The sequence below is a fragment of the Erinaceus europaeus genome, chromosome 21, assembly GCF_950295315.1.
Source record: "Erinaceus europaeus chromosome 21, mEriEur2.1, whole genome shotgun sequence".
Lineage (NCBI taxonomy): Eukaryota > Metazoa > Chordata > Mammalia > Eulipotyphla > Erinaceidae > Erinaceus > Erinaceus europaeus.
Window position 1 is genome coordinate 12,314,761 of NC_080182.1, and position 17,921 is coordinate 12,332,681.

Genomic DNA, 17,921 nt, shown 5'->3' on the forward strand with positions numbered 1-17,921 from the left:
ACCCGGACACTCTTCCGAAAACCTAGATGTTACTTCCTCTTCCCTACTCTCATCTCTGTAATGTTGCTGGTAAAGTCTGGATGGGCGTGTGTTCCCCTCAGGGAGGAATTGTTTGGCTCCACATACACTTAGCTGTGGCAGTGCTCTGGGATGATCCCACTTGGGCTGAAGCACTTGCAAGGGCTGAAAAAGTCACAGTCCACTGGGCAGGGCAGAGGCCAGACACTGGAAGGAACGGGTTGGGGCCCACTGAGAACACACTGCCCTCGGTGTCCGCAGTCAGCAGGACAGGCAAGGCAGGCAGCCTACACTAGTGATTGAGTTGCATTCAATCTTGGGTCTGCTTATCTATGCCCCAAGACAAAAATTCAGATATGGTGACTGCTGGTTAATTAACTTTTCTGAATGGGTAAAAAAGAAAGTTCTTTAAAAAAAAAAAAAATATATATATATATATATATATATATATATGTATTTATTTATTTATTTAAAATACATCAAAATGATAAACAGCCATATCCCGCAAGACCTAGTTTCACAGCAACGCAGGCTACAGACTTCTTCCCAAAAACGCAATGTGGTGTACGGTGGGTTTTGTTTGTTTGTTTTTCTGCCATTTAAAGGAATGTACTACATTTGAGTTTTAGCCAATGGACACCGTGTTACAAAGAGCTCATCTCTGTAACTAGTTTATGGACAAGACCAACCAATTCAATCACTTTGCCCATCCAGATGTAAGAATACTGAAAATGGCAGAATTCAAGGAGGAGCACAGGAAGCACCATGCAGATGACACTCAAGACATGTCCCACCACAGCGCCAGGAGAGCTTGCCAGAAGTCCCCTTTACAGTCCTTGGGAAGAACTGTACTTAAAAAAAACAATGAAGTGCCTACACTCGGCAGAATTCTTGTGTATGCGTGTTACAAGCTTTGCAGTATTGCAAGGACCCAGCTGGTGACAATGTTTAATGTGAGATCTGAGGTAACTGGTTTTTAAAATACCTGGAACGCAGAACTGCGTCCAGAAATTACAGCTGGAATAAAGGAAAAAGGTAGGGTTTCGGGTTAGGAAAGACAAGTAGGAAAAAAGCTTACAGCAGTTGCTTTTAGGGGGAAGCAGGTGACGGAACAAAGGCACAACAGAATTACATTCCAAGACACGCGGCTGGAAAACTGGTGTTTTTATGGGGAATGGGTAAAAGGGAAAGAAAAAGATAGATTGGTTCCCAGGGTGCTATTTATCTGCTGAGACTAGTTGATTCAAAGTATGCTAAAAAAAAAAAAAAAAAAACTACAGCTGTCTCAAAATAATAAATTATGGACTCTTCTGACAAAACTGTCCCTACCAGTACACCTTTGTATGCTGCTGTTGGAAAGCAGCAAGCTGGGCCGGCAGAAAGGCCTCAGAACTGCAAGTACAGATACAAGACTTAGCTTCACTGTTCACTTCCTTCAGTGCTCTTCAAAAAAAGTTCTTCCAGACAACCACCCACACTACCCAGAAGTGAAAAGACAGACATGAGGACTCCCTTTCCCTTGCAGCAGTGGCGTGGCCTTGAAGGAAGAGCAAGCCAGCCTGTGTGGACATCTGGAAGAAGCCCTGCTGGCTCGGTGCACTAGAATAAGCCCACCTAAACATTCTCATTTCCAAATGGCCCTGACCAGATGAGCTCTCCAATTTCACTACCCTCCTCACTTTCCAAATAGTTACTCAGCTTGAAAGTCTGTCCTGAAACCTGGGTAATTCCATGCGATGGAATTACCATACTCAGATCACCAAATCCTTGTCTCAAATGTTTGTAGGCTCAATCTTATGCTGGTTCCAGCCTGCCCCAACTAGCACCCCCAATACAATCGGATGGTCTCCCCAAACATCTTCAAGCTACTACAGGAGTTGTTTTGTTTTTTTTTAACTGTTGAACCCTTTGTTCAAAGATCTCAGGAGGAAGCACAAGTGTGATACATACTCCAGGCTCCTCTGGCTTCTCCCTTGCCTTCTTGTCCTGATCTGCAAGGAGCTGAACCGAATCATCACTGCCCTACACAGCCACACATGGAGAGTTCAAGACACATACATGGACTCCAGTCTGCCAGTGTATCATGCAAACCCATCAGAGCACTCGGTAAACGCTCCACACACTCATACTCCAGTGTACACTTATCATGAAAAGGAAAGCTCATTACTTTGATTACAAAATCATCTTTATTCAAACTCACTAGGTTTTATAAAAATAATCTGTGGTATAAAATGATCTCCACGCTGTGCAGAAGAATCTGTAAGATGATATAACTAAATATATACGTAGAGCTATAGATTTTTTTTAAAGTAAAATTTCAAGTGTCTTATCTCTATTATATAACCTATTCTTTTATTTACAAAGCTACCTAACAACATTCAGATGCAAATGTGATAGGGGTACCCAATCAACAGCAAAAAGTCCCAGGACTCACAATGGAACTCATTCATTTACACATGGGAAACAAAACAAAACAAAAAAACAACTTTATCGGTGTGAAAATCATGAACTAAGGGGTGGAAGTTTTCATAACAGTGAGCTCATCTATGTAAACTTTGCAAATGAACGCTAACACTTTTTCCTCAGCTGTCAGCAACAGCCCACACCTGTGCTAACCCATTGCACGAGCGCACACACACACACACACACACACACACACACACACACACACACGCGCGCGCGCGCGCACACGTGCGCACGCCCATGTGCACAATGATTTTTAGTGTCCTGTAGTTGGCCTGTAGTCAGTTGTTCTCTGGACGGCCTACACCCCAGACGGTCCTGGGGCTAGAAGGGTAATTAATGCAGGGCCTGTAGCCACACACCAGCATTTAGAGAACACACGTTTTTAACCCATGGGAAAGAACTGTTTGTGCTATCTCTACGAGCTGCCCTAGGTGCAAATAAAAGTGTCAGTGGTTTTGGCACTATAAGGGGTACACGGTCAACCAGGTCAACCACAATCAGAGAGTCCCACTTCATTCAGGCTTGGGAAATGCTATCACAAAAATAACTTTAAATATAAGCCTGATTTTTAAAAAATTATATATATATATATATATATATATAGCAGTGAATTCTTTAAATTCAAAATCTTCCCCAAACCCAAGTTTATAGTGAAGCCACGATGAGTATAAAATAAGAACATGCAAAATACCCTTACTAGAGAATCTGGACTTTCCTTGGATGAGATTGGGGGGGGGTGGGTGTCTCTTTGACCTAATAGTTAGTTGTAATGTGACTGTATCAACTGAACTGTTTCCAGTGGGGACGAGGGGATGTTTTAAACTTCAATTTCTTTTTCCTACAAAACTAAATCATCATCTTCAAAAAAAAAGCAAAAAAGATTTCCAAGCCTTCTAAAAGTCTGGGATACATTCATAGGTGGATTGCTGTTTACAAATCAACTAACAGGATTTTCACTTAAAGAACTATGTAAGTAACCCTGAATTCAACAGTTACATATCTAATAAACTGACAAAATAAACAGCTAATCAGCTGAAGTGCTGGGTCTGTTTTACCTAAAACACTACTGTTTCCTTTTTTTTAAAATCTTTATTTATTACTGGACAGAGATAGCAAGAAATCGAAAGGGAAGGGGGTGATAGAGAAGGAGAGAGACAGACACCTGCAGCCCTGCTTCACCACTTGCAAAGCTTTCCCCCTGCAGGTTGGGACCAGTGGCTCGAACCTGTATCCTTGTGCACTGTAACATGTGCGCCCAACCAGATCCACCACCACATAGCCCCACTTTTTTTTTTTTTAATCGACAACACTATTGCTTATAGAGACTTAATACGTTACTAGGCTGAACACACAGGATATTTTACTACTTCTGCTTTTGTAAACAGTCATTGGCCAAGGAGAATTTTTAATCACCCAAATAAAGAGATGAAGCCACCCAGCCCTCTTTCTTTTCTGGCTACTCAGCCTGGATGCAGGAGTGAAGGAGTAAATCTACTTTGCTGCTTGGGTAGGCGTGGCCCAGCATCCCTGAACTGTGAGCCAGACCTGGCCATCTCTCCAAAGCTGAGCTGCACTGATAAGCGAACTAAGAGAACTCTAAGAAAACGCTTTCTCTGTTAGACATTTTTTCCAGTGAGCCAAGTTCCTGGAAATAATACCTACTTGACTTCTAAAAGCGTTTGGATTCATACTTAAGTGTTATTAGAAGTCTTCAGATCCTTGTATGAGTGTTAAGTGCTGTAAACTTTACATTGCGTTCTAAAAAGGGGCCAAATTCCACTGGCAAGAGGGCGATCCATCTATCCTCCCCATACGTGCCAGCTGCCTCCTGCCCTCACAGTTCAAAACGTAGAGGTCACGTGACTCTGTGCACGGCAGACATGCAGTCGTGCACTTGGCCTGCCAGCACTAAACACCACACACCAGCCCAACCTCCCAGTGCAGTGAGCCGGCGCCAGCTGAAGAAAAAGATGGCACAGCACTGCAGGCTCTAGAACGTCAAGCCAGGGCAAGAGGCCTGGTGCCACGTGTCAGTGGCTGTACACGAGAGGTGCTTCCCTGTGTTGAGCATGTGGGTATGGGAGGGGTGAGCCTGCTGCAGGTGTTCAAGGCTGGCTAAAATCCTTTTTGTTCTGTGTATGTGGCCCCTAAGTCAAGAGTATCAAACTCTGAGCCAGAAGGAGCTGGCACATACGGGGAAGTCCTCCCTAGGCAGAACAAGAACAAACAGGACAGCAAAGGCCGAGGAGGCTCACACTCGCCCTCAGTCAGGTCTCTCTCTTGACAAGAAAGGCCACCTGCAGCCCTCATCCTGACTAGCTCACCCAAAGGAAGACCACTGATGGGAATAATGGTCCCAGCAGCCCCGGGGTGCTCCCTCCCTCTCAGCCCTAAACGTCACTGCAGAACACTGCGGGTTATCACCATGAGCGTCCTCTCTTGCTCATTCTCAGATGGCTCCTGGTTAGGGGTGTCTGCCCACACCCACAGTGGTCACAGGTGTTTTCAAATTGCTGTAGAACCCAGTATTCCTCAAAGCCCATCCTGCAGACAAGAGCCTGCAGGGAGGTCGAAGGAGGTTTGGTCCCTTCTCTCTCCCACCAGTCACCTTCTTCTACTTTCTGTGGGGCAACCCTCCACACAGGCAAGAGAAAATGACATCAACTACATTCCAACCAGTCTTCCACTGAGCTTAGGGGCAGGTGAAGGGGGGAAGTGTTCAATAGTTAACTCAATTCCCAGGAAGTAGATATCACAAGAAGTCCTTGTCGAGAAAAACACAGGCAGAGGTCCCCCAACCCAATAAACTCAAACCAGGGTTATAGATAGTTCACTCTTCAAAAAATACCGGACCACAAAGAGACAAATACTTTATCTGTGGAAGTCCCACTCAGGCTCCCAACAGCACAGACAGGGAAGAAGTCACTCACTTTGTGGCCTTCAGCAACCTCAGGTACACTGCCTGACGTGTGCAGTTGACAGCAGCACAAGAGGGCAAGGAGCAGCCTGACGCCCACAGAGCAGGCACAGACCCCTTTGGACTCTTCTCTCTCTGGCCACACTAAACGGATACCATCTCCTCACACTTCATCTTGGTGCCGTGGCCCCAAAGGGATGCTAGTGGCTGAGCTTGCCCATACAGAAGGCACGCAGGCCGAAAAGAAAGCCTGCCCTGTCTATTCTGTGTCCTGACCAGCAGGCCCTCTGCCAGTGGCCATCACTCAACCCACCACAGCCAAGCCGGAACCTGTTCTCACAAGAATCAAGTCAACACACAAAAGAAAAGCCGCCCAGAAGAAATGCAACATCAAGAGGAGGAATGCTGGGATTTAGTGCTCCACACTGAGAAGGATCAGTGATCTAACCATTCTTGTTAGTGGTTTGTTTGTTTCTTCTGAGGGGGTCAAGTAGAGATGCCCAGCAATGCCTGAGGAGAAAGTTAAAGGAGTCACATATGGCACTTTCCAATAAATATTTTAAAGCTTCTTAAAGAAATAAGTGGCAAAGAAAAGCAACTGCTGTAAGGCCTGTTTTGCTGTTTAAAAGTACTCCAAGGGATGGAAAACACCACAATATAAAATCATAGTTTGTTAAGAAGAGAGAAAGAAAGAAAGAAAGAAAAAAAGAAAGAAAGAAAGAAAGAAAGAAAGAAAGAGAGAGGAAGGGAGGAAGGAAGGAAGGAAAGAAGGAAGGAAGGAAGGAAGGAAGGAAGGAGAAAGGTAACAGTATAGCTTACCAAAAACACAAACAAAAGCTATCCGTGTAACCACCTTGGCCACCTCACAATTTGATCCATGAGGTAAAAACTGAGCTTGGAGAGGGAAGCAAACCTGCCTCCCACAGCACTCTGCACCCAAACAGAGGAGCTACCACACTGCAGGCAGCATGCTGGGCAGGAAGCAGGAGAGTGGAGTGTGGAGTGCTCCCTTAAGAAGGTGCGACCTCCAGGGCAGAGGGTGAGAATGCCTCCTCCTGGACACACCCATCTACCACAAATGGCTGAAGTCAGTGTGGATTCACAGGGATCCTACACATCTCCCCTGCTTTTGCTCATTTGCTCAGACGTTAAACCTCAAATAAAATTACTTGATGCTGGTCTAAGGGCCAGTTTCTTTTTTTGCTTTTAACCAAGTTGACGTGGAGTTACCTGTCATTCTCTTAAGTAAGTTGATGGAGACATCTGAACCGCCAAATCACCCAAGAGCCCCACTCCCACTCTCACCCAAATCAACTTCCTCTCTTCACCCACTGACTCACCTACCTACCCTCAAGATGAAGAGATGCAGTGTTTTTGTTTGTTTGTTTTTTAAATGAAATGGTCTAAAGAAACCAGAAGGAAAAGTTTTCACATACAGAGTGACTAATGCCCAGACGTGGCCCAGAGAGCTGACCTACCTGTAATGACAACTATTTACAGGAGGGAGGGGGCATTATCAAACAAAAATGGCAGCACTGCCTAAAAGACTCACTTTTTTTTTCTTTTTCTCTATTTCTTTTAAACTTCCTTGTCATAAAAGTCAACTTACTTTAAAATATACATACTACAAGACAACACAACTAACAAAATATATAATTAAACTTACACAAGTAGAAAATTCTGAGGTATTTCTGGTTTGAGGTGGTCTGTGGTCATGAAGTTTGAATTCTTTTACTTTTCAAAATTTAAACCTCGGAAGCCACATAAAAATGTGTGTGCGTGCGTGTGCGTGTGTGTGTTTTGTTTTTAAAAAATCTTTTTTATGTCTCATAAATTAAAAAAAAATGTTGAAACAGCAGCATTAGGAACATTCACTGACTGGAGCAAGGTTATGACATAATAGAAAAACAGTTTTTAGAATATGCACCACTTGAAGGGGTCTGGAGAAAGCCATGTCCACAAGTCGCGAAAAGGGGATGGTGAAATGTCACCACAGAGGATGAGCCAGCACTGTCAGACTCAGGCAGGTCTCCAGAGAGGCAGGCCTTGGCGGGCCCCACCCAGGAACTCTTCTTGCCCTGGCTGTGCAGGGCACCCCCTGTGGGCATCTCCCTGAACTGCTCCAGAAGGAGGCAATGTAGTTCAACTTTTCCTCCACTAGGTTAACGATATTTACAGCATCGTGTCTTATGAAGAATCTATTTACTAGACCATGAAGATCTCGACCCTGACCTAACCTTAAAGTTAGGACAAGGAAAAATGAAATTTAGTCCAATGCCCAGGCCCAAGTTAGCGCGGGGGTGGGGTGGGGGGGGTGGGGGGAAGTAAACTGGTCCAGGCCAGCAGCAGGCAGGTCTGAGCGCCACCTGCGTCCCTGCGCACACACTTTCTCCAGACCCCACTACTCTTGCTGTTAGTGCTCGGCCTCGACGAGGTCCTTCCCCTCAATTCCTTGTTACCTGAGAAGTAGCCTTCAGAGCAAAAGATGCTGCTCCGAATGTATCCGAGTCCAGTGTAGCTCTGTTCCGAACCCCACCCCCAGCTCCATCTTCCCTTTCAGCTCCAGTTCAAACCATCCTCCTCTTCATCCCAGGTTTCCTTGGTCAGGACAACACCCGTTAATCCATGAAAGACGCATCTGCTGTTTCTTAAACTCACTGTCTAAAAGGGGAGAAAAACACAATCAAGAGAGGAGAGGGAGGAGGGACCAGGGCAGAGGGAAACTCCTCTTCTGAGGGAGGAGTGTTCTTATGTAACAGTCTTCAAAGGTTCCTCTAGGTAGAGTTTGCAGCATTAAGTTTCCTAAGACAGGAGAGGGGTTTCTTTTGCGTCACAGATTCTGAGACAATAAACAAAGAGAAAGCGGGAGAAATGAACCCCAAGGAACAGGAGGTGGCTGAGGCTCTTCAGCATGGCGCTGGCTCTGCGTTCACAGCTCAGCACCTCAACGCCTGCTGACGTGTCCGCTGTTTGCAATACAGTAGAGCGATGTGCTGGTAAAAACTGATCCAATCCAAAAAAATAATATTAACAATAATTATAATAATAATAATAAGTCAAGGTAAATAGCAGCTGCATTTTCTGTGTTTGTTGGTGTTTACGGGATTTCTAAAACAAAACACAACGTTTGTCTTCCTTTCCTCTTCAGATCCAGAGTCTGGAGAACAGCTCATGTCCTGGGCTTAGATGCTTGACTCCTTAGGGGGCAGGTCCACGTTGGTGACAGAGGTCACCAGGGAGACGAGACAGTCCGAGGTAGTGCCGTTGACTGACCTCCGGATCAGGGACACCCGCTCCTCCACGCAGCCCGCAGAGAGGCGCGCCTCTGCATCGTGGTCCCAGCACTCCTCAATGGTCACACACAGCTGGGCCAGGCCCTGCACGACCAGGAAGGGGAAGAGAAAGACACCCTTTTAGGAAGGACAGCAAACCTGAACGATTTCCCCAAAGTTATGGCAGAGTCCAGCATCCCCAACCCCAGCATCAAGGGGATTAGTAGCAGCCTGGAGCAAATTCCAGGAATCACAATGTCCTCCTTCCTGGAAGTCGCTGCCTAGAGCCCCAACACAGGGGGTCACATAAGCGAGGAAGGGGAGACCCAAACCTTCCTGGGGCTGACAGAGCTTCCTGCCTTGGAACAGGGACATTAAAACCTGAGTGAAACCAACACCATGTAAGAGGCTGCATTGGGGGTGTCATCCCACCCACTCCCCACAGCCCTTAAGGCACCTCTAGAGTTCGAGTGCATGGCAAAGCCCTCTGCCAGAACCAAACCAACTGTGTGGCACTGGGAAAGACAGCACAACAGCCAAATACCCACAACTAGGAAATCTCCAGCCTGCCTAGTGCCAGGCCACACCAAGTTCTCTAGAGACCTCAGGTTTCTCCTTTTAAAAAAAAAAAAAAAAAAAAAAAAAAAGAGGGAGTCGGGTGGTAACGGGTCAAGTGCAGGTGGCACAAAGCACAAGGACCGGCATCAGAATCCTGGTTCGAGGGGCTGGGTGGTGGCACACCTGGTTGAGGGCACATGTTACAATGCTCAGGGACCCAGGTTCGAGCCCCCAGTTCCCACCTGCAGGGGGAAAGCTTTGCAAGTGGTGAAGCAGTGCTGCAGGTGTTTCTATCACTCCCTTCCCTCTCAATTTCTCACTGTCTCTATCCAATAAATAAATAAAGATAATGCAAAAAAAAAAAAAAAAAGAATCCTGGTTCCAGCCCCTGGCTCCCCACCTGCAGGGGAGTCACTTCACAAGCCGTGAAGCAGGTCTTTAGGTGTCTTTCTCTCCCTCTCTCTGTCTTCCCCTCCTCTCTCCATTTTTCTCTGTCCTATCCAACAATGAAGAAATCAATAACAACTACAGCAATAAAATAACAAGGGCAACAAAAGGGAATAATTAAATAAATATTTACTTTATTATTTATTACATATAAGAGAAAGTTTCACATAAGGTAGCGAGGAGAGGGGGGGAGGGAGGGAAGGAGAGAGAGAGAGGATGGGGGTATGGCATAATGGTTATGCAAAGAGACTTTCATGCCTAAGGCTCTCAAGTCCCAGGTTCAATACCCCACACTGCTATAAGCGAGGGCTGAGCAGAGCTCTGGTTAAAATAAAATTAAATTAAATGACAAGAAAAGGAAAGTGGCAGGCAGAACTTAAAAGAGAGAGAGAGACACACAAAGAGAGAAGCCGTCTATAGCATAATGTTCTACCAGTTGAATTACTTTCATAGCCTCTGGACCTTGGGCCTTTCATCAAGGAAACAGACCTGCGACCCGGGCTCCTGTGTCTGGGAAGACAGAGAAAGTCTGAGGCAGAAGGGACAGGTTCTGGCCTTGCTTTCATCTGAGACTTTTCTTTATTTGCTCAAGGGGTAACATGGTTTAAATGCCAGGTCTCTGATGGTCCAGTTAAAATGCCAGTTCCCAGTGACCCCAAGGGTGTTCTTTTTCTCAGATGACCCGGAGTGGGGCAGGGTGCTTGGTTCAGTGGTGCTGCAAGACGGGGAATGACTTACACCACATGGGCCTTCCATGTAACACCACTGACTGGATTTGCCCAGAAGACACATGGCTTAGAACATCCTGAGAAAACGATGCAGGGGAAAAGCAGCAAATCAGTCAGAAAGTCTGGGCAGGGCAGCAGCGCAGTGAGTTAAGTGCGCATGTAGTACAAAGTGCAAGGACCTGAGCAAGGATCCCGGTTCAAGCCCCCGGCTCCCCACCTGCAGGGGTAGTCACTTCACAAGCAGTGAAACGGGTCTACAGGTGTCTTTCTCTTTTCCTCTCCCCTCTCAATTTCTCTCTGTCCAATCCAAAAAGAAGAGGGAGGAGGAGGAGGCATAGGAGGAGGGAGAAGGAGAAGAAATAAAAAAAAAATGGCTGTAGGAGCAGTGGATTAGTAGTGCACGCACCAAGCCCCAGCAATAACCATAAAGAAAATAAAATAAATAAATCGGAAAGTCAGTATTATGCTTTTGTACAACAGCTGTCCTGTCATAAAATTTATAATAACTTGCTAAATATCACTATCCTGAGGAGACAGCAGCTCAGAAAAATAAAGCCTTTTGCCTCACATCACAGCAGGCCCAGGATTCAAAGCCAGGTGTACCAGGAGAGCCCCAGCAGGCTGTCTGCAGTGACCCCACAGGGGCAGTGTAGGCCCGGGCAGAGTGCACTGAGTCTATCCCTCTCCGGGGCCAAGGCCCAGAACCTCCTCCTTGTACAGCACTGAACGCCTCTCTGATGAAGAAGTGGGAGGCGATGCACAGCAAGTAAGCTCAGCCCAGGTGGGTGAGGGGGCCGTCCTGATGCCTCGGGTGTCCTCTTTCCCTGCCCCATGCATCCTGGAGCCCAGGTTCCAGCCGTGTGTTGAGGGTCTGCCTGCTCCTTGCCACTCAGACCCCTTACCGGATGCTTCAGCCAATGATCCTTAATGGTGGGCCTCATCTTCTTATGCACGACTACCTCCTGCAGCTCCTCCAGTGATGGGTGCTGGCCAATCTCCTCCTCAAAGGGCAGCAAATACTCATCCACTGGTCCTGGGGTGAGAGAAAACCCAGCAGGCTCAGCCCCAGGGTCCCCCTCCCTTGCCAATCCCACGGCCGGGTCGCTGGAGACTCCCATGCCACTCACCGTCCGCAGCCTTGCAGCGGGACACGAGCTCCCACAACACCAGCCCCATGGCATACATGTCGATGCGCAGGAAGGCGTCTCTCTGGAAGTTGATGGCCCCCTCGAGCACTTCAGGGGCCATGTACCGTCTCGTACCCACCTGCGGGAGTAGGGGAGGAGGTCCTAAGGCACTGACCACATAAACTAACACTCAGAGCTGGAAAAGGGGCCTGTGTCCTGTTTGCACCAGACAGAGACAGGAGGGCAGAATTCGGAGTAAATTCCCAAACCAGGGTAATCCTGGGCTCTCCACAAAGACTCGGGAGAGGACGGGAAAGTCTCTCTGTGAGAGGTCCCAGGACAAAGGATACCTCAGCGGGTACAGGAAGCCGCACTTACCATGGAACTGCTACAATATATAAAATTATATATAGCTATATATTAATATATATTAAATTTATTATTGGATAGAGACAGAGAGAGGAGGGGGAGAGAGAGACAGACACCTGCAGCCCTCGTGAAGCTTTCGCCCTGCAGGTGGGAAACAGGGACTTGAACTTGGGCCCTTGTGTACTGTAATGTGTGTGCTTAACCAGGTGTGCAACTGCCTGGCTTCTGAACTGTGTCTTTACTCCATCAGCACTCTGTGGGGCTACTGAGACTAAAACCAAAAGCAGAGCCAGGAGAGGCTCACCCCAGCATGTGAGAGCACTGTGGACAGCACCAGAGGGAAGCTCTGTGGACTGAGGAGCGCCTCCTCTATCTCTCCCTCTCTTTTTTTTTTTTTAATATTTATTTATTTCCTTTTGTTGCCCTTGTTTTATTGTTGTAGTTACTGATGTCGTTGTTGTTGGATAAGACAGAGAGAAATAGAGGAAGGGAAGACAGAGGGGGGAGAGAAAGATAGACACCTGCAGACATGCTTCACCGCCTGTGAAGCGATTCCCCTGCAGGTGGGGAGCTGAGGGCTCGAACCGAGATCCTTCCGCCAGTTCTTGCACTTGGCGCCACATGCGCTTAATCCGCTACGCTACCGGCTGACTCCCTATCTCTCCCTCTTGTTCTCCTTCTATAATAAGAAGTGAAAATTTGGCCCAGGGAGTAGTCCAGGAGGTGTCACAGTGGATAGAGCACTGGACTCTCAAGCATGAAGTCTAGAGTTCAACCCCTGGCAGCACATGTGCCAGAGTGATGCCTGTTTGTTTTGTTGTTTTTTTTCTTTTTCTCTTTTTCCTCTATCTTTCTCATTAATAAATGAAAAAAATAGTTTTAAAAAAATTGGCCCAGGGAGGCTGTTCAGCAGACGTATCATGCTAATTACTTTAGGAGGAATTGATTGGGTTCTCGGTACGCTTTTCCTTTCATCTTTCTTAATTACAACCAAAAGAGAACAACAGAGGTAATCAAAGCCCTTCTTTGCCTACCAAGAAAATGAGAGCAATGTTCTTGGAGTTCTGAGTTCACAGTGACCACCTTTCTGCACCTTACCAGCCGAGCGTCTGAGCCTATGCCAGTGCCCCCTCGCACTGCCTCCTCACCTGGCCGTGGGTGTCCCCTGGAGGCTTCCCTGGCTCAAACCGAACAGCCAGGCCAAAATCAGCCAGCACAGCCGTGAGGTCGCTCTTCAGCAAGACATTCTTGCTTTTAAAGTCCCTGCGAAAATAAGTCATTTGAGTTGAAGCTGACCATCAGGGTCTAACCGATCCTGCTCTTGCCCTCCAAGCTCAGCTCCCCAGATGCTGTAGTCTATGCCCGAACCCTCCAGAGATCAGTAGCCAGGTCATGCCACCATCGCTGGGGAAAAGGTGTGCACCTGGGCAGAGCTCCACAAAGCTGCACCAGAGAGCAACTTTAGGACCCTTCCCTGCCCGCCGGCAGAACCCCAGGCGGCACTTCCTCCAGAACCCTGTCCAGTGGCTGGCAGCCACCATCCTAGTTCCAGCCCCCCAGTGCCAGAGGCTGGCCTTTCCATGCTCAGAAGGGGTGACGGCAGCATGTGGGTCAGGGGTACATGTTTTCTGAGACAAATTCACTGTATTGAGCATGTAAGGAGAACAGAAGTTCAAATGACCTAAAATGGGCTTCTTAGCTTTTTCCAAAATGGATACCCCAAATCTCATCTGCTCTATTCTTACCTTTAGGTTCCGGATTAGTCAACAATTTGTCCTGCTTTATATCTTAATGCTTTTCAGCCACCAAGTTGCAGTTGCTACCTTGACACCCACTTAAATGTCCCTGGGCAGACTACCTCAACAATGTGTCCTGGAACCTTACCTCCCCAGAGCCCTGTCCCACTAGGGGAAAAAACCTGGAGTATGGATTGACCTGCTAACACCCATGTCCGGTGAAGAAGCAATTACAGAAGCGAGCCCTCCCACCTTCTGCACCCCATAATGATCCTGGGTCCATACTCCCAGAGGAATAAGAATAGGGAAGCTGGGGCCGGGTGGTGGCGCACCTAGTTGAGTGCATACAATACAATGCGGAAGGACCTGGGTTTGAGCCTCTGGCTCCCACCTGCAGGGGGAAAGCTTTACGAGTGGCGAAGCAGGGCTGCAGGTTTCTATCTCTCTCCTTCTCTATCACCCCCCTCCCTCTTGATGTCTGGCTGTCTCTATCCAATAAATAAAGAGAATAAATAAATAAATAAAAAGAATAGGGAAGCTTCCAACGGAGGGGGTGGAAATTGTGTGGAGTTGTACCCCTCTTATCCTGTGTTTTTGATGATCATTATTAAATCAGTAATAAAAACACAAAGCGTGAAGAAGTTCAAATGAGCTTCCACAGGTTTCTGTGCAGGGCCACAAAGGCGGGAGCAGAATAGACTGCAGGCTTACATGGACAACTCCACCTCTTTTATTTTGATTTGTTTATCATTGGATAGAAACAGAGAGAAAGTGGGGGGGGGATAGAGACCCCTGCAGCCCCGCCTCACCACCCGTGAAGCTTTCCTCCTACAGGTGGGGAGTGGGGGCTTGAACCTGGGTCCTTGTGCACTGTAATATGTACACGTAACCAAGTGTGCCACTGCTTGGCCCCCTCTTAGCTCCCCTTCTCTCTCTCTCTTTTCCATTTTATTGGATAGGACTGAGAGAAATTGAGAGAAGAGGGGGAGAGAGGGAGAAAGAACCCTGCAGACCTGCTTCACTGCTTGTGAAGTGTCCCCCCTGCAGGTGGGGAGCCCGGGGCTTGAACCGGGATCCTTGTGCATGATACTATGTGCACTTAACTGGGTGTGCCACCACCCGCCCCCCGCCCAACTTGACTTCTTAAAGGAGAGCTACTTTTGTCCTCTGTCTCCCCAATACTCATCTCAGTCTTGTTTGGAAGGTGGATCTGTAAGTACTGAGTGCAGATGCTTAGGGTCACCGCTGGCACTGGCACTGGCAGGCTGAACCATACAGACAAGCTGTTTCATATGGTCAACCTGACACGCCATGAGTGCTATTGCTACGAGGGGCCCTTCAGCCTCGGATGCTGAGGTTAGAGGCTCATCCCACCCCCTGCGTCTACACAATTCTATTAAACAACACCTGGCCACGTAACTCAACTTCCTTGCACCGATGCTTCCCCTGTAAGGGGGGACACAGGAACACGGCACCTCTTTCTGAGTGCAGGGGTGAGGCTCAAACAAGTTGGTATTTTAAAGCGTCCAGAGCAGTGCCTGCCACTTAGTGAACTAACACAGTAGCACTCAAACTGTGGTCTGAGGGAGAGGATCTGCAAGGTCAAAATTCTTCTCAAAATAACCTACTATCAAAATATATCTGTGAATTTGCCTTTTGTACGCTCATTTCTCAGAAGTGCAGTTTCCAGAGGCAAAAATACATGTGATACCATCACTGACAAATCAGTAGGATGCATGTGTCCTGGTTCAGCAGAGGTCAAAACACAACACACAACAAGAACAAGAGTTCTTCCTAAGATTGTAAAGAAATCCTAACTGAAAAGATGAGAACTGCTGAGACAACTTTCCAGCTGTGTAATGGAGTCAGCACATCTTCATGGGGCCACTGGAGGGCGCCAGCAAGCTACCTGGAGAGGCTACCTAGCAGCCAGACATGGGCAGAGGGGAAGGGAGGGGGAGCGCCAGGTACCCCAGGCTTGTGTGCTCAATCACTCCTGGCAGTAGTGTGGCTGCGTGTGGTTCTGAAATGGAGACACCCCCAACCCCAGGCCCTCCTCACTCTCCAACCTCCTCCGCAGCTCCAGGCCAAGTAGAAGGTAAGCAGAGTCTAAGCCAGGTTACCTGTGAGCGATGGACGGCTTGTGGCCCTCACCACGGCACCAGGGCACATCCTCATGCAGGTACGAGAGGCCTCTTGACATCGTCTCTGCCACGTGACAGAGTTCATTCCATGTGATAATGTTCCCCTTGAGGTAATCTGTGAGGGAGCCCTAGAGAAGACAGCACAGAAATCGGGCACAAGTTTTGGGGCCAGGACAGAACCCTGCACAGTCCAGGGGACTCTCTCAATGGGCAAATGGCTGAGTTCCTCTCCAGGGAGCTTGGACTTGCATGGAAAGTGTGCATGGATTGGAGGCTGAGTGTGTGCTGAGGAATTTGTGTAAACTAAGAGCTTACTGGAGAACTGTCATGTAAACAGAAGTGACTGCAAAGAAACTTCTGAAAGGATGGGGGAGATAGCATAATGGTTATGCAAAGAGACTCTCATGCCTGAGACCCCGGAAGTCCCAGGTTCATTCCCCTGCACCACCAAAAGCCAGAGATGAGCAGTGCTCTGAAAAACACACACACACACACACACACACACACACACACACACACACACACACACACACACACACTTCTTTTGAGAACTTGGAAAGGGAAACAGATGGTTCAGGTAGTGACGCAGACTCATCCAGACAAAAGTTCTATGAGCTAGTAGTCCCCTGGAGTTAAAAGGGTACAAAGTGAAAGGGTGAACTGTGGACTTGAGGCTGCCGGCTCCTCAGGGACGATCTTGAGAGACAGGAGCAAATCTGGATTGAGAGGGAGACCAGGGCTGGAGATAGACATGGGGAGTCCCCTGAACGGAGGGCTTTAAGGAAATGCCAGCAATAAGGAGCAGGCACACACTTCAGCACAGACATAGAGCCAGACGTGTGTATTTAGAAGGATGAGGGCTGTCAGGAAGTGTTACATGAAGCTACTGCTCTTGCTTTTAAGGAATGATATTCACAGGTGAGCTGGGGAGACAGCATGAGTACATGGAAGGACCCTCTTGCCTGAGGCTCTGAGGTCTCAGGTTCCCAACACCACCACAAGCCAGAGCTGAGCAGGACTCTTTCATTAAAATAAAATAACCCAAGTGTGTGTGTATGTGTGCATGTGTGTGTGTATGTGTGTGTGTATGTGTGTATATATGTGTGTATGTGTATGTGTGTGTATATGTGTGTATGTGTATGTGTGTATGTATGTATGTGTGTATGTGTGTATATGTATGTGTGTATGTGTGTATGTGTATGTGTGTGTATGTGTGTGTATATGTGTGTGTATGTGTGTGTGTGTGTGTGTGTATGTGTGTGTGTATGTGTGTGTGTGTGAGTGTGTGTGTGTGTGTGTGTGTGTGTGTGTGTGTGTGTGTATGAAAAGGAGAAAGAGAAGTAAGAAATCATTCCTGGGGCTGGAGCGGGTTGGCGGAGAAGGTGGTAGCACGACAGACTAGCACACATAGTACAAAGTGCAAGGACTTGCACAAGGATTCGAGTTCAAGCCCCCGGCTCCCTACCAGCGAGACAACTGCTTCACAGCTGGTGAAGCAGGTCTGCAGGTGTCTTTCTCTCCCTCCTTCTGTCTTCCCCTCCTCTCTCAATTTCTCTCTGCCCTATCCAATAAAATGAAGAAGAAGTTGAAGAAGAAAAGAAAAAGAGAAGCCTCCAGGAGCAGTGGGCTCACAGTGCCGGCACAGCCCCGGCCCCGGCAGCAACCCTGGAGGCAAAAAAAGAAAACATTCCTGCAGGAGGGATTTTGGGGTTTTTTAATTTCTTTATGGGGGAATTAATGCTTTACAGTTGAAAGTAAATGCAGTAGTTTGTACATGCATAACATTTCCCAGTTTGCCACACAATACACCCCCCACTAGGTCCTCTGCCATCTTATTTCAGGACCTGAACCCTCCTCCGCCAACCCCCACCCCAGAGTCTTTTACTTTGGTACAATACTGGAGTAGGGACTTTTTTTTTTTAATTAATTAATTTATTTATGAGAAAGATAGGAGAGAAAGAACCAGACATCACTCTGGTACATGTGCTGCAAGGGATCAAACTCAGGACCTCATGCTTGAGAGTCCAGTGCCTTAGCCACCACACCACCTTCCGGGCCACACCTGGGGTAGGGATTCTTTTTTTTTTTTTTTTTTTTTTGCCTCCAGGGTTATTGCTGGGGCTCAGTGCCTGCACCATG

General features: G+C 47.5%; 1 protein-coding gene across 2 annotated transcripts in view; it reads right to left on the reverse strand.

Annotated features, from left to right (window-relative positions):
* Positions 1-2,185: 2,185 nt before the first annotated feature.
* ACVR2B (activin A receptor type 2B) overlaps positions 2,186-17,921 on the reverse strand; it is a 33,005-nt gene continuing 17,269 nt past the window's right edge. For both annotated transcript variants that reach the window (XM_060180421.1, XM_007517194.3), the window contains exons 7-11: positions 15,762-15,910; positions 13,051-13,165; positions 11,534-11,672; positions 11,309-11,439; positions 2,186-8,778 (exon numbers count right to left, since the gene is read on the reverse strand). In XM_060180421.1, the coding sequence (XP_060036404.1) occupies positions 8,584-8,778; positions 11,309-11,439; positions 11,534-11,672; positions 13,051-13,165; positions 15,762-15,910 (729 nt within the window). In that variant the 3' untranslated portion in view covers positions 2,186-8,583. The remainder of the gene's footprint in view (positions 8,779-11,308; positions 11,440-11,533; positions 11,673-13,050; positions 13,166-15,761; positions 15,911-17,921) is intronic.